The 27,915-nt window shown below is 38.8% G+C and overlaps 1 protein-coding gene across 10 annotated transcripts in view; it reads right to left on the bottom strand.

The window, feature by feature from the left end:
- Positions 1–27,435, bottom strand: part of MCM9 (minichromosome maintenance 9 homologous recombination repair factor) — a 157,134-nt gene extending 129,699 nt beyond the window's left edge. For 2 of the 10 annotated variants that reach the window (XR_004267838.1, XM_032274938.1), the window contains exons 1-6: positions 27,161–27,432; positions 24,006–24,324; positions 11,477–11,793; positions 9,672–9,753; positions 5,241–5,441; positions 824–949 (exon numbers count right to left, since the gene is read on the bottom strand). Coding sequence is in view for 9 of the 10 variants with exons in the window: in XM_032274938.1 (XP_032130829.1) it covers positions 824–949; positions 5,241–5,441; positions 9,672–9,753; positions 11,477–11,793; positions 24,006–24,309 (1,030 nt within the window). In the remaining variant the exon portion in view is untranslated. The other 8 variants (XM_032274934.1, XM_032274932.1, XM_032274937.1 and 5 more) reach the window with 8 other exon arrangements.
- Positions 27,436–27,915: the final 480 nt, after the last annotated feature.

The following is a 27,915-nucleotide window of genomic DNA, read 5'->3' as shown; positions in this document are numbered from 1 at the left end:
GACCAAACAAGCTTCTTCAGCAATACTCATGTGTTTCCTAAATAAATTAAACCCCTATTTAAGCTCAACATTTGGCAGATTGCCTTTCAAAACAGGTGATCAAAACATATACGTACACCTTATACTTACTATGCTACACTGTACTATATGGTTTTCAAGTCCCTACTAACAGCCTGATTTATAATAATGTCTTTTTAGTCTTTTGGTTTAATTTTTGGTTATTATGGCCCATATACGGGGCCATAATAACCTGTATGCCAGACTCTGGTTAAGTGTGTTAGCTGCAAAAGAGCTTTCTGCCATCTGGACATAATTATACACTTAAGAGTAATCTTTTCTTGAAGGTGTGACCTGCAGCAGCACCCCATGGCAGATGGCACATTTGCTATCTACTAGCAGAAGGGGAATCAGCAGGCAGATGACTGAGAGCAGCAGTCTAAGAGAAACACAGTGACAGCCACAGATGGAGAGACACTGACTGGAGACATTAAAATGCACTATTTCTAATCTTTTTCCTTTTGAAAGCAGACTGGAGAGCCGACAAATATACAGTAATAGAAACAAAGATTTTATTTTGTGGCATCCTTATAAGCTACAGCAAATGTATATGCCATTGAAAAATCTAACTTGTTTCAGTCTTTCTAGAACTCTAGAAAGTAGCTTCTGATATATAGATGCTAGACTATGTAAGAGATATTCAATTATCAGCTTTATAAGATTACTATGGGAAAATAAAGTCCAACAAGCAGTTTTTATTCAGCAAAGAAAAAGTTCTAGCTTCTCTCCTTGCATTATTACTCAGAATTTCTAAACAGGTACTAACCTCTGACCCGTGTTCCTGTAGCATCAGTCCTTTGAATCCCACCAGCCAGCACCATGGCCACAGCAAGCTTTACTAGATACATTCCAAACACTTGAGGGCACAAGCTAGCCAATATTACATTCCTTCCTAGGAAAAGCAGAAAGATCACAAGTCAGCAATAACTTTCAAGAAACTCCAACTGAAATTTCCCTTCCTTTCCTATCTGACCATCCTCATTTAAATATACTCTGTTATGTGAAATGATCAAGAGGTCCAATTCCAAATGACTAACAGGATTAAGGGAGGAAATAACTTTGCTTTGATTCAAAAGGTCCTTTTTTTTAAGCCAGGGTCTTAACTCAGTCACCTAGGCTGGAGTGCAGTGGCGTGATCATAGCTTATGCAGCCTCAAACTCCTGGGCTCTAGCAATCCTCCTGCCTCAGCCTGCAGAGTAGTTGGGACTACAGGTGTGCAACATTACGTCCAGCTAATTTTTTTTTTTTCTGGAGCAATGTGGGCTCACACTCCTGGGATCAAGCGATCCTTTCCTATTGGCCTTCCAAAGTCCTGGGATTACCACCCAGCACTTAAGAGTAGTATGAGCCACTGTATGTACTTTCTATGTGATAATTTCAGTAAAATTACTTGACTGCCTAAATAAAAGGTGTTATATCTCAGAAATAATGAATCAGATTGTACAAGTCAGTAATCTTTAAATATGGAGGTAGCTGGAGCTCATGAAGCTTCTCCAAAGATATAAGAAGAAAAGTAAAAATCCACCCTTCAAGTCAACTCAGCATTTGCTCCGAGCAGTTTGGTAAATGGTGTTTTATTGTTTTGTTTTGTTTTGAGACGGAGTCTCACTCTGTTGCCCAGGCTGGAGTGCAGTGGTGCAATCTCGGCTCACTGCAACCTCTGCCTCCTGGGTTGAAGCAATTCTCCTGCCTCAGCCTCCTGAGTAGCTGGGATTATAGGCATGTATCACACCAGCTGATTTTTGCATTTTTAATAGAGATGGGGTTTCACCATATTGACCAGGCTGGTCTCAAACTCCTGACCTCAGGTGATTTGCCCACCTCGGCCTCCCAAAGTGCTGGGATTATAAAATCTAATTTTTATAGTACATTCTGTTTTATCTGGGACAAAGTAACAGGGCCATCAAGGCATTAAGAAAATCACTGCATATCACAACCCTAGCAGTATAAGCATGAGATCTTGAATTCTTCTGATCATGTGCTTTAAATAAAAGAATATCACTATTTGGGGTTCTGTTTTCAGAAATATCAATGCACCAAATCTGTGAATTTGCCTATCTCATCCACGAATAAAGCAGGTATTTCATTCAGTCATTGGCCTAATCAACATACAGAATTCCAACAAGCCATTCCTGAGCCTTTCCACGACTTACAGCCCTATAAACAAAGGCTACTTTTTGTAATGAATCAAAACTGATTCAGCAGCAACTAATCTATGATGATGTAGCCTGGGATGGCATAAATGGTAAAGTTAGAAAATGTTTTAGTAAAAAGGAACCCAATTTAGTAAATCCAGGAAGTTCATTGCTTGCCAGAAGGAATCCTCTGTGTTTGGAGGTAGAAAGCCTAGAGAAAAGGTCAGGAATCCAAGCAGATAACAAGACTTGACAGCAGGTAAGTAAACTGACCAGAATCTAGCAATTACACATGGAAGGAAAAAGAATTAGCTCCAACAAACAGATTCAAGAGTAGGCAAACTGCTCTGAGAGTTACATAAGCCAAAACTTAGAGCCAGTTTTACTGAGTAACATGCTGATGGGAAGCATATCCCTATGGTAAGAGCACAAGTTCTGGTGTCATGTTTAGATTCAAATCCCAGAGCTATTAATTACCAGCTGTCTTGACCTTGGGCAAGTTTCTTAACCTTTGCCTCCATTTCTTATCTGTAAAATTGGGATTATAATGGTATCAACATAGCATTGTTGAGGATCAAGGGAGTTAATAAGTGTATAACACATAAATAACTGGCATATAGTGGGAACTACTTAACTGTAACTGTTAGCTTGTGTATCTTTCTGATCTCAAGATTTCCTCACACTGTAGTCAACACAAAAGACTATGAAGGTAGGACTGGGGTCCTAGAGAGAAGCAAAAAGGAAGGGCCATTGTCCTAAATTTGTTGTCTAAGTTGAAAAGTTTGATTCCTTGGATCATGGCAGCAGAAGCTCTCATGGCTGTATCATGAAAGAAAATGCATTAGCACAATACTACCCCCATCTTCACCTCCCTCCCAGATTTCTAGTTCTAGACCATGTCAACAGTGTGGCAAAGGCCTAGTTATCTACTCCTGTGTGGCTCTCAGTTATCTCAATGAAGAGAACTTAGTAGGCCCTTAAATAATCTCAGACTTAAGTCAGTCACCCCCAAAGTAGGCTCAGATGGCCCAAAACACTCCACCCCCTACATCTGGGTTTCTAACATCTAAACACCAGAGTCAGGGAATCCCTCAGGTTACTGCAGATCAGAATAAGGCCCCTAGGTTCATCCTATCTAGTATCCACAGGATCAGGTCTTAAGCAAGTCAACCTCCAATCACTGAGCATTGAAGCATTCTCCAACTTTAGCAAAATAAAGACGTCCTACTGGATACAGCTTCCCAACCTCACCTCTCCTCCCTCCAACACACTCATGAACACTCCAGAATGGAGGAACACAGTGCACTGCTGCTGGTCTATAGGAAACTAACAGAAAATCCATTCATACTAACAAAAGAAATATTGCCTCATTTTCTTGCTATCTTCCTACTTATATTTGTCACAAGATTATTATATTTACTTCTGCCTTTTATCCAATAAATGGCTCATGCAACAGTAGCCTAATTAAAACAAGACAGATTCTTTAATTGCCAGCACAAAGCACATCTGAAGATCTAGTTAGAGTATCATATGATGGCCTTCCCTTCATTAAGAGGCAGAACTGAGCTGTGACACTGTAATAAATAAATAACAGTGGTCCAAGGAAGAGTTACAAATGTTTAAAAGGATCAAATCCTAAGAAACCATTTTCAGGCTGTTCAGGCTGGGTGTAGTGTAATCCCAGCACTTTGGGAGGTGGAGGTGTGAGGATCACTTGAGCCTAGGAGTAACATAGTGAGACCCTGTCTACTTTAAAAAAAAAAAAAAAAAAAGCCATTTTAATTTAAAAAAAATCACTTAAAAATGTATGATTCTTAAAGTGCTTGTTTCATAAATCTATAACGTAGAGAACTTTTGCTTCTTTCTATACAGATGAGATAAAAAAAAGATCAGGAACTACTAATGTGCTATACACTTATGCAAAAAAAAAAAAATCCCATAAAATAAAAGAAAACTGTCCCTATTTAGGCAAATGGAAGGCTTATTATTGTATTTTCGTTTTTGTTTTTTTTTTGAGACAGAGTCTGGCTCTGTCACCCAGGCTGGAATGCAGAAGCACGATCTCAGCTCATTGCAACCTCCGCTTCCTGGGCTCAAGAGACTCTCCTATCTCAGCCTCACAAGTAGCTGGGCCTACAGGCACACGCCACCACACCCGGCTAATTTTTGTATTTTTGGTAGAGACTGGGTTTCACCATGTTGGCCAGGCTGGTCTCAAACTCCTGACCTCAAGTGACCCAACCGTCTTGGCCTCCCCAAGTGCTGGGATTACAGGCATGAGCCACCACACCCAGCCGGAAGCCTTATTTTTAAAAATAATATCTATCTCATTCAGCAGGTGATTTAAGAATAAAGTAATCAATATCTCTTAGATTTGAGGGCAGTGTTATTAGAAATGTCTACTACTGGCTTCAGTTTATTTTTCTCAGAAGACGTCTCCATGGAGAAATGAAAACAGGCACTTGAAGATTTAATTGGCGCTTTATACACTTAGGATTTTTCAGTAAAATACACTACAAACCCAGTGGCTGTGATGTTTTAGTCTATGTAATTACACCTGAATGTCACAGTAAAAATTTTTGTTTGTAATGACAAAGTTACTGTCTGCATCTTCTATCTCTCATAGTTATTCTCTATTTTAAAATCTTCAGCCAGAATAGTGTAAAGTTACCTTTACTACTGAAAATACATCAAAGAGAAACAACAGCTTTAATGGGATGAGGTTTCATAATAGGATGAGTTTCGCCTTTTTAAAGAAGTATATTTTTAATGGATATGATAGGAAACTCTGAAATTGTCTAGGCAGTGTATGTGGTATTTAAAATAATAGTTAGATATGGAATACCTCCAGGCAGATTGCTAAATAGAAGAGTATGACAGAAAAGGGATTCAAAGGGAGACTATGGCTAGAGGTATGACTAATGCTACCCTTTAAACTCAGCCGTTGAGTTATGCAGCATATAAGGCTGTCAAATCACAGACATCATATTTAACCACTGAATGTGATACCATTAATAATAATCAGTTGTATACCCTTAAACACAAACCTGAAAAGGGATCGCTCTTATAGGAGTCCCAAAAACCTTCAAATTCCTTTCGGACCTCCTCATCCATGATGACCCCTGACGACTGCTCATTATTTACTTGGATATAATTTGCTTTCAGGACTATCTCCACTTCACAGCGCACATCTTGCTGAAAGGGCTTCCACCGTTGCATTACAACCCCATAAATAGTAAGGTCATCACCTAGAAAAAAGCACCAAGTGAGTCTAGCAGTAGCATCCTGCATGCTGAACACACACTCAACATAATAATGGACCAGAAATTAGAAAGAAACAACTACCTAACTAGGGTTTCCAGTGTGTACACTCATCCAGAAAACAATTTAGGGGCAGAATAACGCCTCAGATTCTTGATTTTTGTTCCCGACAGTCATTTGTATCTGCACAGTGAAAAGCTGAAGTCAGTATTTCCTATTTTTAATAACCTGCTGCATGATAATCATACCAAATTATTACTCTTCACTGGGAAAATAGTTTACTGGATGATTCATTCATCAGTTACATTGGGTGAAATGTTCATCCACACGAGTCTCTAACCATTTAGCTCTCATTTAGAGAAGAGATGTGGGAATTGCAGCCCAGAAAGTTAAACTATAATTTGGAGTCAGGAAAAGAGACAACCTTGTGATGACTGGCAGGTAGTTTGAGTTTCTTACACGTTCATTTTTACTTAACTAATTTGTTAATATTTTACTCAATGCCCCCCATCTTTTTTAGTGATCCAAAGAAGCAACAAACTAAGAAATGAATAAATAACTGCTCTACTTCAAAGTTCCCTCCCACAAAATATAAAAGCGAAAGATACAATCCTGCTTGATCCTTGTTGATGGTTCTCTCCCACCTGAGGAAACTCTCCCACCATTCCTGGTAGGCAGAGGCAACTTTCATAGATTTTCCTAAGAGGCCCTGGGTAGTTTATAGGCACACTCGCCAAACATTGCCATCTGTGCTTATTACGATATACAATGCAATGCATCAGTTATATACAAATGTTTGCTATTCGATATTTTGGTACTGGAGAAAGGGGGCTAAAAACAAAGATGAAAAAAATCATAATCCTGGTCCCCCCAAATTTTAATCTTGTTGAATGTAGGGTTTTGGATGTGCCCCAACCTCAATCTTGGTATTTATATTGTGCATAATAAACACTGTCTCAGAACTAACAGGCAATTCTTCATTTCCAAGCCTTTGTGCCAATTATATAGTATGTGCTGATGAAAAATGCCTTTCACTCTCTAAATTTCAATGTGTAATCTGCAGAGCTTTTGATTTCCTAAAGGAAAATGCTATATGCATGGAACTGGTGGTGCCAATTCACAGAATAGAAGGCACATTTCTAGCTAAAGGCAACTTCATACTAAATGGTTACAAACACATTAAGTAAGTGCTTTACAAGTTTCCAAGATCTTTCCTAAGCCACTACTTAATCATTTTCAAACCCAATCAGGAATGATAATCATTAACTATATTGTCTGACCCCAAATTTCCAGATAAAAATAATCGGGGGCAACTTTACATGAGCACATGGAACAATTCTCTATTATGGTCATTTTAATGGATTATGTTTAGGTTGTTTCTAAACTAGTAAAATGAGGAACTTAACTTTTAGATATATGACCCATAAGTAATAATCTAATGTTGATAAGCAGTGATTATGTGGAAAATAGAGAGCACTGAAGCATGGCCAAGAGTACTGACCTCATCAGATTTGGATTTAAATCCCAGCTCCACTGTTCATAAGGCTATGTGACTTTGGGCAAATTACCTACCTTTCCTAAGCCTGTTTCATGACCTACAAAATGTGAATGACTGTATTTACATCATAGTACTATAGTGAGAATGAGATCAGATAATCTATGTAAATTACTTTATGCAATATCTAGAACACAGTAAGTACTTAATAAATATTAGCTATTTTTATACTAAACCTACTTTACATTTGTAAGGTAATTAATACATTTAAAAGCCCTTCAATATATACATGTTTTCATTTACTCAAATATTTACTGAATGGCAGATTCATATAATCACCAGAACAATTGTGAGATACACATGATAGTCCAAGGCAACACATACTCATCTTAAACTTCTGTATCTTTCAAAAGTAATGTTATAAGCAATGTTATTTTCAGGAAGCTGAAATTCTTACTTTTCTACAATCCAGTCTCTTTGTGTCCCTACATCATCTGTAGCATCTTTATACTGTAGCCATTCTCAGTCAGACCCATCTCTCGGATCTCCTGCGGCAGCGACATTTACCAGCACACAACCTCCAACTTCATTACTCTGCACATGCCGAAGTGGGGTTCCTAACTAGATCGTAAATTCCTGAAGGGCAAGGATTACATACTATTTATGTCTTTTGATTCCCACAGAGGTTTATAGCCGTGGATACATGAAAAAATAGCTATTGGTAGATTGCTTCTATCCATCCTTCATTATTGATGACATTTGAAAGAAAAACAAATTAAGGCTTGTTTCCAGAACAGAAAGCATTCAGTTTAGATGAACTACATGAAAAGATCTTATTCTCATTTGACGGATATTTACATGTTCAGGCTGAGCTTATATAAGAGCTGCTTTGCTGAGATAGACATTACATATTTAGGTTAATATCTAGTCCTATATGGGCAAGGTATTTTGACATATTTTGGGGTTGCTTAGCCCACAATCCATAATCAAAGCTGTTATCTCATTAGTGTACTATGTAGACAACTATACATTAAGTCAGTTATCTGCAACCTAGAAGAGGGCCCTCACCAGAATCCAAACACACTGGCACCCTGATCTCCAACTTCCAGCCTCCAAAATTGTGAGAAATAAATGTCTGTTGCTAAAGTCACTCAGTCTAAGGTAATTTGTTATAGCATCCTGATACAGTTTGCATATTTGTCCCCACTCAAATCTCATGTTGAGATATAATCCCTAGTATTGGAGGTGAGGCCTGGTAGGAGGTGTTTGGATCATGCAGGTGGATCCCTCATGAATGGCTTGGGCCATCCTTTTGGTGATAAAGGAGCTCTCTGAGTTCTCATGAGCTCCATTCATTTAAATGTGTGTGGCACCTCCTCCCTCCCCACCCTTGCTCCCTGCTTTCATCATGTGATGTGACTACGCCCCATCTCCCTTCTGCCATGACTGTAAACTTCCTCAGGCCTCAAAAAGAAGCTGAGCCTATGTCTGCACCATGCTTCCTGTATAGCCTGTGGAACTGTGAGCCAATTAAAATTCTTTTCTTTATAAATCAACCAGTTTCAGGTATTTCTTTGTAACAACACATGAATGGACTAACATACAGCCCAAAATGACTAAAACCTCACGCTTCTGGAAATACTTTTGAGTTCTTCTTAGTCTCCCCAGTGAGGAGAGGGAACACGATGAGTTGAGAGGGACAAAGGAGAGCTTAGGACTAGACTGGTTGGCCTAAAGAGTAAAGCATAAACTCAGAATGACACTGGAACAATTAGGCTTTTGGAGCTCTCAGATTTCCAGAACAGTTCTGAGGCTCAGAACATCTTTAAATTGCCTGGAACATTACAGATTATTGAGATCAACTGCTACTGTTAGGCCTAAATCCCTAACAATGTACTGTATATGCTGTGCTAGACTGTCTATGAGAAAAAGAACTCATCACCATCCAAGGCCCACATTAGACACCTCTAAATATTAGGAAGTAAGTCAAAATCTACCTCCTTGTGGCCTATCCCACTGAAACCCAATAGTATCTTCTGTAATTACAATTCTATTTCTATGTGACAGTCTTCTAACTATTGAAAGTTGGCTGTCATGTCCTTCCTCAGGCTTCTCCATGCTAAACATGTGTAGTTCTTCACTAAGTATGGGTTTCAAGTTCCCTCCCAAGTCAGGTGATCAGCCAGTGAAAACACTGAGGACCCTCAGGAGACAGCAGACCAAAATCAGTGACTCCTATCATGGTGACACCAGCACAGAGCAGAGAGGAATGATCTCCTTTCTTCTGGACACCAACAAGACATGCAGCAACATTTAACAGTGTGGCCTTCTCTAATTCATTTTATAAAATTGCCCACTAAATTCACTAGATTTTTTTAAAGTTCCTGCTGTGAAGCTATACTGTACTGAAAAGGGCCTTAAATTAGGCATCAGTGGTTCTGGATTCATATTCCAATTATGCCACTTAATTCTCTACAACCTTAGGCAAGTCAGGTTCTTCATCCATAAAACAAGCACCTGGACGAGCTGCTGTTGTACAGGTCTTGCCCAGCTTTCTTCCTTCTATCACTTCCCACCTGTATGCCAGTTTCTATTCTCAAGGTGAGCAATTAAAGCCTCTATATTCCCTTGCCAGTGATCCTGGGAAAATAAAAAGTGACTTTTCCTAATCAATACTTTAGGACCTCCTACACAAGCTAAAAAAAATAATAATAATTCTTACCAGATTTGCAACTATCCACTAAGTCATCTTCCAGAATAACCTTCATAGATCGTGGAATACTTCCAACAGATAGCCTTTGAACCTGGCAAAGAAAACAGATTCTGAGTATGCTAAAATACATGTTAAGTATCCAGAAGTCTAGCAGTATTTGTAATTACTATCTCCATTTCTCTGGTTTTAACACACAATTTAATTATAATGGGGCTTTAAGTAATTTTTCTTGAAAACTATGCCTACTATCAATTTAAGAATTCACTAAATAAAACACCCACAAAGAAAATATCTCTAAATATAATCTATATAAGCTACCTTGCAGGTGGTCAAAGTAAATGAATGCTCCGACTACTACATTTAATAAGAAAGTTAACTTTATCTAGAAAATAGGGGTATTTCTTTCCTGACTGCTAATCAAAAGACCTGGGACAAACTGCCCAGTTCCTATGATTACTCCTTATTAAAGAACCCTAGTTTTATTCCATATGGATATGTGCCTAATACAAAGAGTGTATTTCCCAGGCTCCCTTGAACATTGAACACTATGGTCACATGATGGAGTTCTGACCAATGAGATATCATAAGTAGACAATGCAGACTTGTGAGGAGACTGCTTAAGTGGAGAATTGGTTAAGTGATAGGCACTTCTGCCTATTGTTCTCTGACTACAAGAGATGTGATGGAGTTGTAGCCAGCATCCTGGCCCCACAGCCAACCATCAGAAGAGAAGCCATGTATTAAGAATGATTGAGGCCAGGTGCGGTGGCTCATGTCTGTAATCCCAGCACTTTGGGAGGCCGAGGCAGGTGGATCACCTGAGGTTAGGAGTTTGGGACCAGCCTGACCAACGTTGTGAAATGCTGTCTCTACTAAAAATACAAAATTAGCCAGGTATGGTGGCACACGCCTGTAATCCCAGCTACTCGGGAGGCTGAGGCAGGAGAATCACCTGAACCCAGGAGGTAGAGGTTGTAGTGAGTCAAGATCATGCCATTGCACTCCAGCCTGGGCAAGAAGAGTGAAACTCCTTCTCAAAAAAAAAAAGAAAAAAGAAAAGAATGGTTGAATAGAAAAATAGAGTCTGAGTTCTCAACAATGAACTAGTCTTGAACTGCCTATCTCTTAGGTTAAGAATAAACCTTTGTGTTCAAGCTGCAAACAAATGAAAATCAGGTTCACCCTTATTTGTTTAAGAGTGTTTACAAATACTTCATTTAGCACAGCGAATAACATTGGATTCAAACTCCAAATCCTGTGCACTCCACTGTGATTTTTATTTTTATTTTTTTATTTTTTTAGAGACAAATTATCATCTGTCAACCAAGCTGGAGTGCAGAGGCACAATCCATAGATCACTGCCACCTGTGATCCTGAGCTCACATGATCTTCCTGCCTCAGCTTCCTGAGTAGCTGCAATTACAAGCACAAGCTGCCATGCCTGGCCACTCTAATGTTTAACCATTTAAGCATTAATTAATCTCCTACGCTTTAGTTAAGAACATTAATTTTCTTCTGTTATTCAGTTAAGAACAGCTAGGGTAGACTTCTTAAATATTCATTTCTTTAATTTTAACATAATTAAGTCATTTCACAACTTTCTTGTCAATACTCTACCTAAAAAGGATGATGACTGCATGGTTTCTAAAGACTATATTCAGATATATGTGGAAGAGTTTCAAGCTTGATCTTCTACAAAGTGATAACACAAGTCCATTTGTATCCATTCTGTGTTTCCTAATCCCACCAATGTGCCCACAGCTGAAAAACATTTCTTCAAATTTGTTATTTATCTCATTTATGTGATCATTTACCTGTTCCTGAATTTTGATTTCCTGGTAATCTCTACACCTGGCTGGAGATGAAGACAAATTTGAGAGGCACGTGAATTTAGAGGAATCACAGCTCTCCAAGCTGGGACATGAGGATGGCCGGCAAAAGGTGTAATACTGCTCAAAGTCAGCCTTGACCATGAACACATACTTGCATTTGTTACACATGTAATCCCGCTCAAACTCCAGAACCTTCACCAGACTTGTTCGAATCACTGTCCCAGTGACAGATAAAAAGTGTCCCACATCCTTGGTTTTAGGTATGTGTTCCCTCACCAGCTCAGGACAGACAGGTAAACCTGATGGAGAAACAAACAAAAAAAACAGCATCAACTTTAAATCTTGAGATTTTACTCTGAGGGATATATTCTTCTCCTATTTCCTGAAAGATGAATTTTAACTTCAGGGGAAAACATGATTGCATTTTACTAAGAAAAAATCAGATCATCAACTCTATTGAGAAAAGAATTATTTCAAATAACAATTACCAGTACAGGTTTTTTTAATCCAGACCCTACACAATGAGTAGACTGTTTTAAAGCACGTAGCTAGATGCTATAATAACCAAGATTTTCAAAAGGACTTATTCTCAAAAGAGGGCTCTCAGTAGGATCTAAAGTATATAATTGTAATGGCATTTAACAAAGAATATATTGCTGCTTGCCACACATAAAATTAACTGATGACTCTTTAGTAAACCACGAAGCAGACTGATAAAGAGATGGTAGCATGATGACCAAAGAGTTCCACAACACTAGCAAGTTACTTTTTTTAGTCAGACTCAGCATTTATTAATACATAAATATGATAGTGTTTTGGAGCCCTGACTTATCTAGTGGTTTACCCACAGCATCACCTTATCCTTTAAATGCCTTGTTTTCTTCAAAAAACAGGCAACAGAAAAGGTGCAAAATGCCAAAGAAAATCCTGACTCAGTCTCGGCACCATGGCTCACAGTTGGGAGGCAGGGGTAGGAGAATCGTTGGGGCCCAGGAGTTCAAGACTAGCCTGGGCAACACAGTGGGACCCCATCCCTACAAAAAATTAAAAAATAAGCTGGGCGTGGAGGACGACCATGCCTATAGTCCCAGCAACTTGGTGGGACTGAGGTGGCAGGATCTCTTGAACCCAGGGGGTCAAGGCTGCAGTAACCATGGTCATGTCACTGAACGCCAGTTTGGGCAACAGAGCGAGACCCTGTCAAAAAAAAAGAGAGAGAAAGAGAAAGAGGGAGGGAAGGAGGGAGGGAGGGAGGGAGGAAGGAGAAAGAGATAAAGAGAAAAAGAGAGGAGAAGAGGAGAGGGGAGGGGAGGGAGAATATCTTATGTGGAAATTCCCTCTTTCTCATGTTTGGCTACAACACACCATTGGGGTGGAAAGATGCTGGCTGTGATGAGCAAAGGCTAATTCCTAACAGGTTTATTGGGGAAACATTTCTTATGCTGGTTCAAGTCTCCTGTCTTGTCCTCAGTATTTAGTGGTTCAAAAACCAGTTAAGTATGCCTACTGAAGCCCGATCTATCAGATTGTCTAGACCATGAGAAATGCCATAATAGGACTCATTATACCTCAAGTTTCTATGGTCAGCTTATTTTCTCCTGGTTGATACATCTATTCTGAAAGCCAATCAGAAGGTAGTTTAGGAAGTATGAGGGTAAAAAGCAAATTAGAGTAACTGAATGTTTAAGGTGCCAGGCTATGTTAACCTACCGTTACAGGTTACAAGTCTACAGATAGACTTGAATTTTCTCCATTGGTTGGCTGAAACTCTCTCTCCATACACTGTAGACTCTATAGACAAACAAGGTGGCCATTGCCAACATTTGCCCCATGACTACTTTTTCTACGCTTCCAAGACTGACTTGCCCATTTTCTAATGAACGTATTCATTATTTATGTTAATTCAGGTCGTATCACATTTTGCCATTAAGGGAGTCATGCTTTTGGTTCATATTCCAGAATGTTAAAAAACAAGAAACAGCCCAGAGGTCTAGCTCTCTTGTTTACCTGGGCTTAACTGGAATATATATTATGGTAATACAACTTAACACTGCTCGTAGATTCTTAGTTACATTTATTTTGCCCCCACATGAATACTTTTAAAAAAAGATGAATTTTTTTAATAAGATATAATTCACATAACATAAAATTTACCCTACAAAGTATATAATTCAGTGGTAATTAGTATATTCACAATATTGTACAACCATCACCTATCTAATTCCAGAATATGTTCACAATTTCAAAAAGAAACCCTATACCCAGTAGCAGTCACTCCCCATTCTTCTATAACCCTAGCTGCTGGCAACCATTGATCTACCTTTGGTCTTCATGAATTTACCTCTTCCGGAAATTTCACATGTAGATACTTCATGACTTACAATGGGGTTATATCTCAATAAATCCATCGTAAATTGAACATGTTGTAAGTTGAAAGTGCATGTAGTACACCTAACCCACTGAACATCATAGCTTAACCAACCTAGCCTACCTTGAATGTACTCAGAATACTAATATTAGCCTACAGTTGGGCAAAATCATCTAACACAAAGCCTATTTTATAATTAAGTGTTGAATATATCATGTTATTTATTGAATATTACACTAAAAATGACAAACAGAATAATTTATGAGTACTCAAAGCATGGTTTCTACTGAATCACTTTCACATAATCATAAAGTCAAAAAATTATAAGTCAGTGATATCTGAATGAAATCATACAACATGTGGTCTTTTAAATCTGGCTTCATTCACTTAGAATGTTTTCAAGATTCATTCATATGGTAACATACACAGTACTTCATTCCTTTTTATGGCTATGTAATATTCCACTGTTAAGATATACCATATTTTGTTTTTTCATTTATTAGTTAATGGACATTTAGGTTGTTTCCACTTTTTGGCTATTATGAATAATGCTACTACAAACATTTGTATGCAAATACTTGTTTGAACTGTTTTCAATAATCTTGGGCATACACTTAAGGAGCAGAATTGCTGGGTCACATGGTTATTAAAATAATTTTATTTTTATGTGTGCCATCACTAAGTGCACTTTATTGTACATATACAGAAGGATACTTGAGTAGAAAATATGATAAATAACCCAATCTGATTCTCAAAATACAAACAGAATGTACAACAATTACTTCTAAGAAGATAAGGAAGGTAAAAAGGAGAAAAAAAATATGTTAATAAAACTTACTTTAACAGTAATTCCTTGGGTTTTTGAAATATTCATTCTCTCTTCCTTGGTCCCAAAGAAATATCATTTTTGCCTCACATTTCTAGTTCCCTCATCTCAGTTCTGCTTCAGATGCAAACTGATTGTTCAGTTTAAATTATATAGTCAATATATTAAAACAAGAAAAACTACTTGAGAACCACATTACAGAAAATGTGGTATTACTCTGATGTTATGCATAACTGAAGAATGCTCAATAAGACTACAGACTGCCTAGCATAATTTAGAAAAGTCTTTGGATTTTCAATGTGATGAAGTAATATATGAATGAATTCTTACATAATATAAACTGTGTAGACAGACATTGTTATTTTTGGCTTAAAAACAAATTTTGGTTCAAAAACAAAGCTATGTGTAATTTAATTGTGGTTTCATTCCTAGAAAGGTATAGTTAATTTGACAGTGTTTCCTACTGTAAACAGCACCTTAGAATGGAAGAATTAAACACCATGTGTCCCATTGCTTCTAGAGTAACCCGAGAAACACATAATGAAGGCCAAATCTCTTTTGTTTTTACCCTTCTGTGGCTTGCCATAGATCTAAGAATAAGGAACCAAATCTGGACTGGACTACAGGGCCTTTTGTGACTGGCTTCCTGTTTTATCAAGACTTCTGAGCACTTTTTCACACACAGTGCTTCCTTTGTCTCAGGGCTCTCCTCTTCATTTTGTTCCTCAAAAATCCCCACACTAAGAAGCAACGCAATGGTTAAAAACACAGACTTGGGCCAGGCACAGTGGCTCACACTCGTAATCCCAGCACTTGGGGAGGCCAAGGTGGGCGGATCACCTGAGGTCAGGAGTTTGAGACCAGCCTGGCCACGTTGGTGAAACCCCGCCATCTCTACTAAAAATACAAAAAAAAAAAAAACATTAGTCGGGTGTGGTGGTACACGACTGTAATCCCAACTACTCGGGAGGCTAAGGAAGGAGAATCGCTTGAATCTGAGAGGCAGAGGTTGCAATGAGCCGAGACTGCACCAGTGCACTCCAGCTTGGGCAACCGAGCAAGACTCTGCCTCAAAAAAAAAAAAAAAAACAAAGAATACAGACTTGAGCCAGAATGCTTAGTTTTGAGTCACAGCTCTGTCACTTACTAGTTGTGTGACCTTGGGCAAGTTGTGACCTCTCAGATTTCTCGTCTATAAAATAACAACAGAACCTATCACATTGGGTAATAAGAAGACTAGAAGAATTCATACAGGCTGGACACAGTAGCTTACACCTGTAATCCCAGTACTTTAGGAGGCTGAAGCAAGAAGGATCACTTGAGGCTAGGCATTCAAGACTGGCCTGAGCAACACAGAGACCCACCTCTACAGAAAAAAAATTTTTAAATAGCCAGCTGTGGTGGCACATGCCTGTAGTCCCAGCTACCCAGGAGGCTGAAGTGAGGGGATCACTTGAGCCCAGGAGTTGGAGACTGCAGTGAGCTAAGATTGTTGTGCAACTGCATTCCAGCTTGGGCAACAGAGACCATGTTTAAAAAAAAAAAAAAATTCATACGTGTAAAGTTTCTGAGAATATTACTTGGCATATAGCAAGCACTATGTAAACATTAATTCTGGCTGGGTGCCGTGGCTCATGTCTGCAATCCCGGTTCTTTGAGAGGCCAAGGTGGGCAGATCACTTGAGCCTAGGAGTTTGAGACCAGCCTGAGCAACATGGCAAAACCCTGTCTCTACCAAAAGTACACAAATTAGACGGGCATGTTGGTGGATGCCTGTAATCCCAGCTACTTGGGACACTGAGGGAGGAGGATCCCTTGAACCCAGGAGGTGGAGGTTCAAGATCGTGCCACTGGACTCCAGCCTGGACAACAGACTGAGACCCTGTCTCAAAAAACAAAACAAAACAAAACATTAATTCTTATATATAATTTTTCCTCCTTAATGAAATCTTTACTTAACCCACTTCAGCTTAAATACCTTCTTTTATGTGCCTTAATACACAGTTCTTTTCTTTCCTACTCTTTACAACTTAAACAAAAGATTTAATTTATTATACTTCCACACTAGAACATAAACTCCATGGGTGGGAAGAAAAAGGTAGATTTTATTCACTGCTATCACATCAGAACAAGCAGCATGCTTTATAACTAGTAAACATTCAAAAATACTTGAAAGATGAAAGGCAAGGAAAGGAAGGAACAGATGTGAGAGGTAAGAAGGAAAATATATCAGCATGGAGACCAGTTAGATATAAGGTATAAGAAAGAGGGTGGACTTTAGAATGACTACTAGTTCCCTAGTATCATTAGCTAAGCCAGGGAATTCTATACTGCACATGGTAGGCAATCAATAAATATCTAGGAAATACCATTTTCAGCTGCGGGGGCAAAAAGAGTGGAGGGAAATCATAACTACAAGTTTTAATACACTTCGTTTCCTAGAAGACTTCTGATCAACAATATGGTATTTCAATGCAGACCTTAAGATTCTGGCTAAAAAACAAAAAAACAGGCCGGGTGCGGTGGCTCACGCCTGTAATCCCAGCACTTTGGGAGGCCGAGGCGGGTGGATCACGAGGTCAAGAGATCGAGACCATCCTGGTCAACATGGTGAAACCCCGTCTCTACTAAAACTACAAAAAATCAGCTGGGCATGGTGGCGCATGCCTGCAATCACAGCTACTCAGGAGGCTGAGGCAGGAGAATTGCCTGAACCCGGGAGGCGGAGGTTGTGGTGAGCCGAGATCGCGCCATTGCACTCCAGCCTGGGTAACAAGAGTGAAACTCCGTCTCAAAAAAAAAAAAAAAAACCAATAGAGCTGGCACCTGTTGCTGTGAAGGTGGCAGCTGAAGCGTAGGTGCAGGATGGAGACCACCCCATTAGGAGCAGAATGCAGGATCCAATGGCCAAGTATGAACCTGAAGACTCAATACCTAATAGGCAAAGGAAGAGGCCCCTACAGAGAAATAGAAAAGCCACAGCCATACAGGGAGGAAAGGGTAAGAGAGTACTGTCAATGGAGCGATGGCTGGAGTTTCATAAAGCCAGAAATCAGTGCTATCAATCCCAGCAGAGAATAATAAAAGGAAAATACTGAATATCCCTCAGTTTGGCCATGTGGAAGTTACTACAAATGCTGGAGAGGCAAGTTTCACTCTGGTGAAAAGTATGAATGGGAGCAGTAACACTGAACAAGGAACATATTTTGCCAAAACATTTGCTTATGAAAAAGAGAATGGATGAAGGATAAAGGGGAAGAGAGAGGTGAAAGACAAGTCTTTTTCTTTTTGTTCAGAAAGAAGTATCTGGAAGAGAGAGAAAATTAGACATAAGTTCCAGAAGGGATTCATGGCCCTCCCTGACACTATCCACCACACTGTCAGAGTCGCTATGCTCCCCCAGCATTTTGACCTGACGGGCTGGCTGAATTCACACAAACTGGCCTACCTAACTTCTTACACTGGTCCCTCACCCAACCTCTCTAACCTCTGGATACAGGTTAATGTCTCATCTAAATCAAGGTTCTTGATTAGAGGTCATGGCTGCGCTTTTGTAAAGTCCAGGCTGCTTAAAATTCAGGCAAAAACTTATGTCCATACATATAACTACAGTTTTAGAGAGGGACCATAACTTTCTCAAGCTATAACCCAGAAGGACCACTCATTTATTTTTTAATTTTTAATTTTTGTGGACGTGCAGTAGTTGTATATATTTGGGGGTGTATGGGATATTTTAACACAGGCATATAATGTCAGGGTAAATGGGGTTTCCATCACCTCAAGTATTTACCCTTTGTGTTACAAACAACCCAATTATACTTTTAGTTATTTTTAAATGTACAATTAAGGTTTTTTAAAATTATAGTCACCTTGTTGTGCAAGCAAATACTATAGCTTATGAATTCTATTTTTTTTAATCCATTAATCATGCCCACTCCCCCCACCACTTCCAACCCTCTGGTAACCATCAATCTACTCCCTATGTCCATAAGTTCAATTGTTTTAATTTTTAGGTCCTACAAATTAGTGAGAATATGCAAAATTTATCTTTCTGTGCTTGGCTTATTCCACTTAATGATCTCCAGCTTAATCCATATTGTTGCATATGACAGCATCTCATTCTTTTTCATGGCTGAAGAATATTCCATTGTGTATATGTGCCACATTTTCTTTACCCATTTATCTGCTGACAGACACTTAGGTTGCTTGCAAATTTTGGCACTGAAAATAGTGCTGCAGTAAACATGGAAGTGCAGATACCTCCTTGATAAACTGATTCCCTTTTTGGGGGGTACATACCTAGCAGTGGGATTGCTGGATCATATGGTAGGTCTATTTTTAGTTTTTTGAGGAGCCTCCAAGTCGTTCTCCATAGTGGTTGTACTCACTCACGTTCCCACCAACAGAGTACAAGGGTTCCCTTTCTTCACATCCTCACTAGCATTTGTTATTGCCTGTCTTCTGGATAAAAGCCATTTCAACTGGGGTGAGATGATATCTAATTGTTATTTTGATCTGCATTTCTCTCATGATCAATGATGTTCAGCATCTTGTCATATACCTGTTTGTCATTTATATGTCTCCTTTTGAGAAATGTCTATTCAAATGTTTTGTCCATCTTTTAATCAAATTATTAGATTTTTTTCCTATAGAGTTGTTTGAGCTCCATATATATTCTAGTTGTTAAGCCAAGTCAGATGGATAGTTTGCAAATATTTTCTCCCATTCTGTGTTGTCTCTTCACTTTGTTCATTGTTTCCTTTGTTGTGCAAGAAGCCTTTTAACTTGATGTTATCCATTTGTCCATTTTTGCTTTGGTTGCCTGTGCTTGTATGGTATTACTCAAGAAATACGGGCTCAGGCCAAAGTCCTAGAGATTTTCTCCAATGTTTTTTTGGAGTAGTTTCATAGTTTGAGTTCTTCAATTAAACTCTTTACTCCATCTGACTTTCTTTTCATATATGATGAAAGATAGGGGTCTAGTTTTGCTCTGCTGATTATGTATATCCAGTTTTCCCAGTACCATTTATTGAAGAGACTGTCCTTTCTCCAGTGTGTATTCTTGGCACCTTTATCAAAAATGAGTTCACTGCAGATGTATGGATTTGTTTCTGAGTTCACCATTCTGTTCCACTGGTCTATGTGTCTGTTTTTATGCCATGCTATTTTGGTTACTACAGCTCTGTAGCATAATTTGAGGTTAGGTAGCATGATTCTTCAAGTTTTGTTCTTCTGCTCAGGATAGCTTTGGCTACTTTTCTGGATTTTTTGTGATTCCGTATAAATTTTAAGATTTATTTTTCTATTTCTGTGAAGAATGTTATGGTATTTTGATAGGGATTGCATTGAGTTTATAGATTGCTTTGGGTAGTATGGACATATTAACAATATTGGTTTTTTCAGTCCATGAACATGGAATATCTTTCCTTTTTGTGTGTGTCCTCTTCCATTCCTTTCACCAATGTTTTATAGTTTTCATTGTAGAGATCTTTCACTTCTTCACTTAATTCCTGGTGTTTAATTTTCTTTGTTAACTACTGTAAGTGGGATTATTTTCTTGATTTCTTTTCCAGATGGCTCACTGTTGGCATATAGAAATGCTACAAATTTTTGTAATTGATTTTGTACCCTGAAACTTTATTGAATTTTTTTTATCAGTGCTAATCATATCATCTGCAAACAAGGATAATTTGGCTTTCTTTCCCATCTGGACACTATTTCTTTCTCTTGTCTAAATGCTCTATTAGGACTTTCATTACTATGTTGAATATAATGGTGACAGCAGGCATCCCTGTTGTATTCTAGATCTTAGAGGAAAGGCTTTCAGCTTTCCTCATTCAATATGATACTCACTATAGGTCTGTTGTATATGGCTTTTACTATGTTGAGGTATGTTCTTTCTATACCAAGTTTTTTGAAAGGGATATTGAATTTTATCAAATGCCTTTTCAGCATCAGTTGAAATGATAATTTTTTTTTTTTTTTTTGGTCTCCACTCTGTTGATATAATGTATCACATTAATTTATTTGCTTACGATGAACCATCCTTGGGATAAATCTCACTTGTCATGATGAATGATCTTTGCAATATGTTGTTGAATTTACTTTGCTAATATTTTGTTGCAAATTTTTGCATCAATAGAACCACTTACTTAAATCCTTAGTCTCATATATTGACTTCTACATCATTTCCTCTAACAATAAAAAGGAGTTACATTTTGGGACCAGTCACTAAATCTCCGTCGACTTCCTCTTGAACTTAATGGTAATGCCTCTCTTAACTCCTCCTCATGCCTTTGGTCTCAGACTACATCCTTCAAGATCTCCCCTAAATGCCATAACAACATAATAGTGACTGACATTCATAGTCACTTATTGCCCATACCGCCCATTTTTGGCCTTAACTGCATATTGCTTTACATTGTTCCTTATCTATTTTATATTTGGAGGATAGAGTCACTTTCTGAGATTCTTTTCATGCCCTTCTGTCCAGCCTTGGGCTTTAATAAACACTTTTGGTTAAGGAAAAAAAACAGTGAAAAAAAGGGAGGGGGTTCCCACTATTTCTCGCCTCACCTCTACCACACATCTAGACTCAAATCCCCAGTCCAGAACAAAATGTTGTTTTTTGGGGTTTTTTTTAGAGACACAGTCTCACTCTGTCACCCAGGCTGGAATGCAGTGGTGCAAACACAGCTCCCTGCTGCCTAGAACTCCTGGACGCAAGGAATTCTCCCATCTCAGCTTCTCAAGTAGGTGGAACTATGGGCATGTGTCACCGAACCCAGCTAATTTTTTTTGTAAAACAAACAAACAAAAGCAGGTGGGGGAGGTCTTGTCATTTTGCCCAGGCTTGCCTCAAACTCCTCTAAATCTTCTCATTTAGAAACTCTGGTGGTGGACCCAAAAATCAGTGTTTTAACAAGCTTTCCAGATTCTGATGCCCACTAATGTTTGAGAACCAATGCTTTAAATAACACACGAATGCTGTTTTTTTCTTTCTTATTTACTTTGGTCCTAACTGTGCATGCTGAACACTTTTCATCTAAAACACTGGGAATACCAAGTAAACTTTAGGCTAATAAAAATCCCAGAAGACAAAGAAAGAAATGTAGGTGTAAGTATAAAATTCAACGCATATCATAGAAAAACAAGCCAGAAACTGTATTATATTCCTAAGAAAAATGAACCACAGAGGCATCCTGGGTTTTAATAATTAAATGCCTTGCTTGAGTACAAGATGGAGATGCAATCTACCAAAACCAGACTATTCTTAAACCCTGATCTTTCACACATACTCATTCTGCTTTTAACAACTCCATCCCTCCCTGGCCTTACCTTCTCTTCTTGACACCTTCGGTAATCCCACCAAGAATGCACTCTTACTCTGTGAGCTAATGTATCTTACACATATTTTGAGTGAGGCATGCATCACACATAAAAGTTGCCATTAAGCCCCCCTACAATAGTGCTTAATATGTACACATGCATGTATCTGTAGGCATGCATATACCAGCTGGTAAATATTTGACTATATAACCGTCTGCCATACAGCCCTGAGTTTTTTTTAAAAAGGGAACAACTATAATTCAAGGAGATGTGAAGAAAAAAATAAATAAATGAGGAAAAAAAAAGGGAACAACTATATTCCTTTTGGTTTCCCAACATCCTAGCAAATGCCTACTGATGTATGTTTAGTAGTAAACATAATGTGTAACTTACTTTTTCAGAGAATTGAAAAAATAAACTAAAATTCACCTGAAACTGATAGGGTCACTTAGGCAGACAGGATTGTATTACTTAAACTGAGCATGGAAAGGAATCTGAAAATAATGACAGCCTAAAACTATTTACTGAATGCCATTTCAACAATATTAACTAAAGCCTCCCTTACTAGTCCTTTAGCAAACTTATTAAAAGGAAACATTGGCCAGGCATGGTGGCTCACACCTATAATCTTAACACTTTGAGAGGCCAAGGCAGGAGGATCACTTGAGCTTAGGAGTTTGATACCAGCCTGGGCCACATAATGACGCTGCATCTCTAATTTTAAAAAAAGGTTGCGGGGCGACCTTTTTTGTTGATCCCACCAAGATTATCTACTACCCTGATGCATAACAATTAATAATCTTCATAATTTATTCTAGCAAGTGTAACTGCAGATAACGTTTTTCATTTAAATAAAGTATTTGGTCTTCTCAGGAATCTTAACTTGCCTACAAGAAGTTATTCTATAGCGATTCCAAACCTTTTTGGAACTGGGGAAGCATTCTTTTTGATTATAAATCCTCACTCTACTCAAATGTACTATAAATATTTACCAAATATTTAAATAAAAGGGTATGTATGTTCTCCAACTTACACAGGCTGCCCTCAATATTCTGGACCTGCTTTTAATTTTACCAAATCCTTCTTTCACATAAATAGAATGAAGCTGTACCAGCCTTTATTAATTTAAACAATAATGGCATATTTAATTTTTTTTAATTGGAGAATTAACAGGCACTCTACAGGTGGTTTGCATGTAAAGAAACTGAAGCTCAGTTAGATAAAATAACTTACTAAGTCTCCCAGGTTAGGCATATAGGCTTTAAATCCAATTTTTCTTTCACCACACCATGCCTTCCAAGAAATTATTTCCATGCAATGAACTAAATAAAAACTGTTACACTATAGTGTCACTTTTTTCTATAATTCTTAATTCAACTCTATCCACCTGCTTTAAGAAAATCACTTTTAAAATAGAAAGTGAGGGGCAAGAATTCCTAGAGGTAGGAATTCAAGGATACAGCTTTGCCATCAACAGTTGCTGACCGCTCCATGGCAGGTTCTTAACAATTAAGAAGCTTAATCTCTCATGCATTCAACAAAAATGTATTAAGTAATTGGTAGGTAGACAGCGTAATGCTAATACTGATATATAAAAATAACTAATTTCCTAAAATAGTTTTGAAGATCCCTGGACAGGATCTACCACTTTTCTAATTCTTTGTAGTACCAGTTCTTTTATTGTTAGTAACCACAAAAGCTCATAAAGCTACTTCGAATTACAATTTTATACACAGATGTGGAAATATGTAAACATACAAATATACTGTTGTCTCCATACATTCTCCCTCCCTTCAGTGGGCATGACTCATACTTCATGCCCACAGAGCACAATTATTATTCTGCTCTAAAAGAAGTGACCATCAACTATATAACAGATAAATATTTTAAGTATAAATATCAATTACTTCTTAGTGTTCTGAATCTAGTATATTTTCTCAAAAGCTTTCTAGAAGATAACATGGAAGTAAAACCCTTAAGTGATTTACCTGATATCCTGGCATGAAGATTCTGCTTCATGGAAACACCCTCAGGCTGAGAAAGGGACTGGAGAATTGTCAAGGCTGACCTTCGCAGTGCACTATCAAAAACTGTAAGCACTTCATTGGGGAACATGTTGAAATATTCCCCAATTTCCATGTTCGTCTCAAAAAGGGTCATGGCATTAACCACAACTGGGTAATGAGCATCTTCATCCCTTTCCTTCAAGATTAGAAGAATGTCATTCTTATGATATTCCGAAACATATGACTCAAACACTTGACCAACCAGTGTAACTTGATCGCTATTCATCTTGAATCTAGGTAACTAAAGAAAAAAAAAAGGATATTATATATTTGATATTCAAGATGTACACACAATTTAACAAAAACGATTGGTTATAAATCACACTGGCTTTGGGTCATAATATAATCGCAAAATAATATCTGAATTCAAATCTTAATGAAATCTGAACTATCTGTTACAGTCACAGTACATGTACTTTAAAAATGAGTGAAGTCAAATGTAAGTCAAAGAACTATGTTGATACTGATTATCAAAATCCAAAATGGTTCAAAGCATTTCACATATATTTTCCCAAAATTTCCTTCATATTAACCCTATATTAATATACAGACATGCACCTAATAACATTTCTGGGCTGCACATTTAAAGTGGTCTCATAAGTTTATAATACTGTATCCTTATTGTACCTTTTCTATGTTTAGATACATAAATACAATTATGTTGCAACTGCCTACAGTATTCAGTACAAAAACATGATGTACAGGTTGTAGCCTAGGAGCAATAGGCTATACCATGTAGCCTAGGTGTGTAGTAGGCTGTATTATCTAGGTTTGTGTAAAAACACTCTATGATGTTCACTCAAGAACAAAATCACCTAATGACAAATTTCTCAGAATGTATCCCCATCATAAATGACATATAATGGTATTTATTTTATATAATATATGTAAGAGACCACATTCCATACACACACATTTGCTCTCAAGCATAAAATCTTAAACATATCTTTTGGCTTAAGTCATTAACAGTGGAGTTCTTTGTAAGGGTCCTGGTTCTAGGTTTCATTTATATAAACAGTGAATCATTCTTTTGTTTTCTCTTTCTCTCACACTGTTGTTATATAACACACTCATGTGTATTCTACTTAATTCTGATTAATGTCAATCTGCATTAATCAGATTGACAGCCAGTTTTGACACAAATAATTAATAGACTCTTTTTAGAAATTCATATTTGGAAGTGGATTTGTTTCCTACTTTCTGTTTCTTACCTAGGAAATCTACTGGGTTCTGCAGAAACAGCTGTCAACAATGTAAAGAAAACATAAACACTGGAAAGGAAAAAAACACTGAGTCTTCAAATAATAAAAAATTATTGAAAATAAATACAGCATATACCATTACTTTATCTCATTCCCTTGGCATTCTATTAAAGAGTATGTATCTGCAAATAAAAAGCACCTACCCCATTCTATCTTCAGGTATAGAGTTGGATAACAAATTACATATGTATAAACCCAATTCAATGTCCATTTCCTAATACCTACCATGTACAAGGCACTATGCTGGCAAATAAAAAGTATAGTAAAAGGCTCTCTGTGTCCTCTGAGATCCAAGGGACAAATAAAATGAAACAGTGCTCTATCAGTGGTCAAAAATGCAATATGAATATGCAGAAATGCACAAGGAGAGGGAGGTTAAATTTAAATGAGGTGACGATCCCAGAAGTGGCACTGGACAGTTACAAACAAGCTGTCCAAATAAGAAACACTTATTTGGTTTGGAAAGAAACTGAGCACTGGAGAAGAGGTGTACTTAAATTTGACTTATTTCATTTGCCCAACATTTACTGTACTGGGCTCTACAGATATAAATATTAAAGGATATTGCTATAAAGTTTGCAGTTTACCATCCTAAGTATGTGTTGTACACACTATTTGCTATATTTTACTTTCTCTGAGAACCACACAAGGTGTGAAAGGAGTAGGAAGTGTATACCACAGTTAAGTCAAGAATGCTGACAACTATAGGAGGCCAGGGTGAGAGTACGAATGAGTAAATGTATATCCAAGACAATGAGTGAAAATAAATTATGGCTGCCATGGTAATTTGTTTTTGGTTAAGCAATATAAATTCAGCTGAGTGTAAAGCAGAAAAAAGCACTTGGGAAATAACTAACCAGGCAATATTTCCACAATGTGGACTCTGCCAAAAAGAAATCCGGACTCCCAAGACTGGCTACAAGACAATCACTATGATTCTATGAAAACATATTAAGTTTAGAGCCACAAATTTATCAATTTGAAAAACAGCTCCATACAAGGCAGGAAAAGGGCAGCAGCAGAATTCAACGTTCAAATTAAGGTCAGATTAAATTTCGCCCAGTTACACCAGCATTTCTAAGGTTATATGAACCATCTTTCTTGAAAATAGCATTCCCTTTCAACATCTGCGCAAAACTGACCAATCAGCTGTGTTATAAGCAATGTGCTAACTCAATAAACGTACCTGCTACCCACCCAGATACACACTAGAGGCACTTTTTGTTTTGAGGAGCGTCATTTCACAACTTTCAAGTTCTCTTTCCTTTTCTTATTGAATATTTGGGATCAAAATAAGATCATTTGCTTTACTGTGTCCTCCTGACCACAGCGAAGCGTCGAAAAGAAGAGAGGAGAGTGCCTAACTGCACTCGCATCCCCCAGCTGTCCCAGGGAATCACGGCAGCTCCGCCCCGCCCGCCTGCACCTGCGGGGAACCCCGCCCTCTCGCGCGGGCTGGCGGGACGCGCGGCCTCGGCCCCGCCCTACTCCCTCCGCCCCCTCTCACCGCGGGGGCGCGCCATTTCGCGCCTCCTCCCGGCCGCTCGGCAGCCCCAGGGACGCCTGGCAAACGTGGAGTCGATGGTTTTCTAAGGCATGCTTTCCAAACTTTCTAATTCACAGGGTCTCTGCACGCAGCCCCTGCCCTACGACACCTCGGCAGTCTCTGACACTTCCCGGGCTCTTCTCCCGGGCAGCTCCCGTGCCTGTCCGATCCCGGAGTTGAATAGTTTTTGAAGAAAGGAGACGTGAGTGAGACTTGGGACGAACTGGAGAAAAACATAACCGCGAAAGAAAGAGGCGACTATCACTTACTAGCTGTGTCAGAAGTCGCTGGGACGCGCTGCTCCCGAGGCCGAGGGGCGCAGAATGCTCTGGCCGGGTGGCGGGTTAGTCTCCAGCCGGAGAAGGCTGGCGGGGCGGGGCACGCGCGTGCGCGTAGCCGCTGGAGGCGCCACCGACAGCGGGGACGCGCGGGCTCTGTCGGGCGGCCTAACGCCTGCGGCTCTGCCCCAGCCTGCGCGCTCCACCGAGGCCTGGCCGCTCACCGCCTCGCTTCCCTGCCCCGGCGGCTCTTCCGGCTGAAGACTAGGCAGCCGGGCGGGACGGAGAGGGCGGGTTGGGGCGGGGCCTGGAGGGTCCGGGGCGGGAAGAGAGGCGGGATCCTAGCGTGACCGCAGGCTAAGTGGGGAAAGCAGGGCTGTTCGGCGGCACGGATCGGATCATAGGGTTTTGTTTTTGGTCTGTCCAAAGAATTTGCCCAACCCAAGGACACAGAGGATCTCTTCTGTGTTTTCTGACACAAGTTTTAGAATTTTAGGTTTTATATTGAGATATGTGATCCAATTAGAGCTAATTTTTGTATGTGGTGCCTAGTATGGATCTTAAGTTGTTTTTTTGCATATGAATAGTGTCATTTGTTCAGAGAGCTTTTTATTACTGAATAGCTTTTGCACCTGTGTCAAAAATCAGTTGTCCCTAAAGCGTCAGGTGTAGGTCTAAGACTTTCTGTTCTGTTCTGACAATTTATTATATTTCTCTCTCCAAAAATTCCACACTGTCTTGACTCC

The sequence above is a fragment of the Sapajus apella genome, unplaced genomic scaffold (assembly GCF_009761245.1).
Source record: "Sapajus apella isolate SASKATOON/1434 unplaced genomic scaffold, GSC_monkey_1.0 scaffold6, whole genome shotgun sequence".
NCBI lineage: Eukaryota > Metazoa > Chordata > Mammalia > Primates > Cebidae > Sapajus > Sapajus apella.
This window is presented reverse-complemented; position numbering and strand designations above follow the sequence as displayed.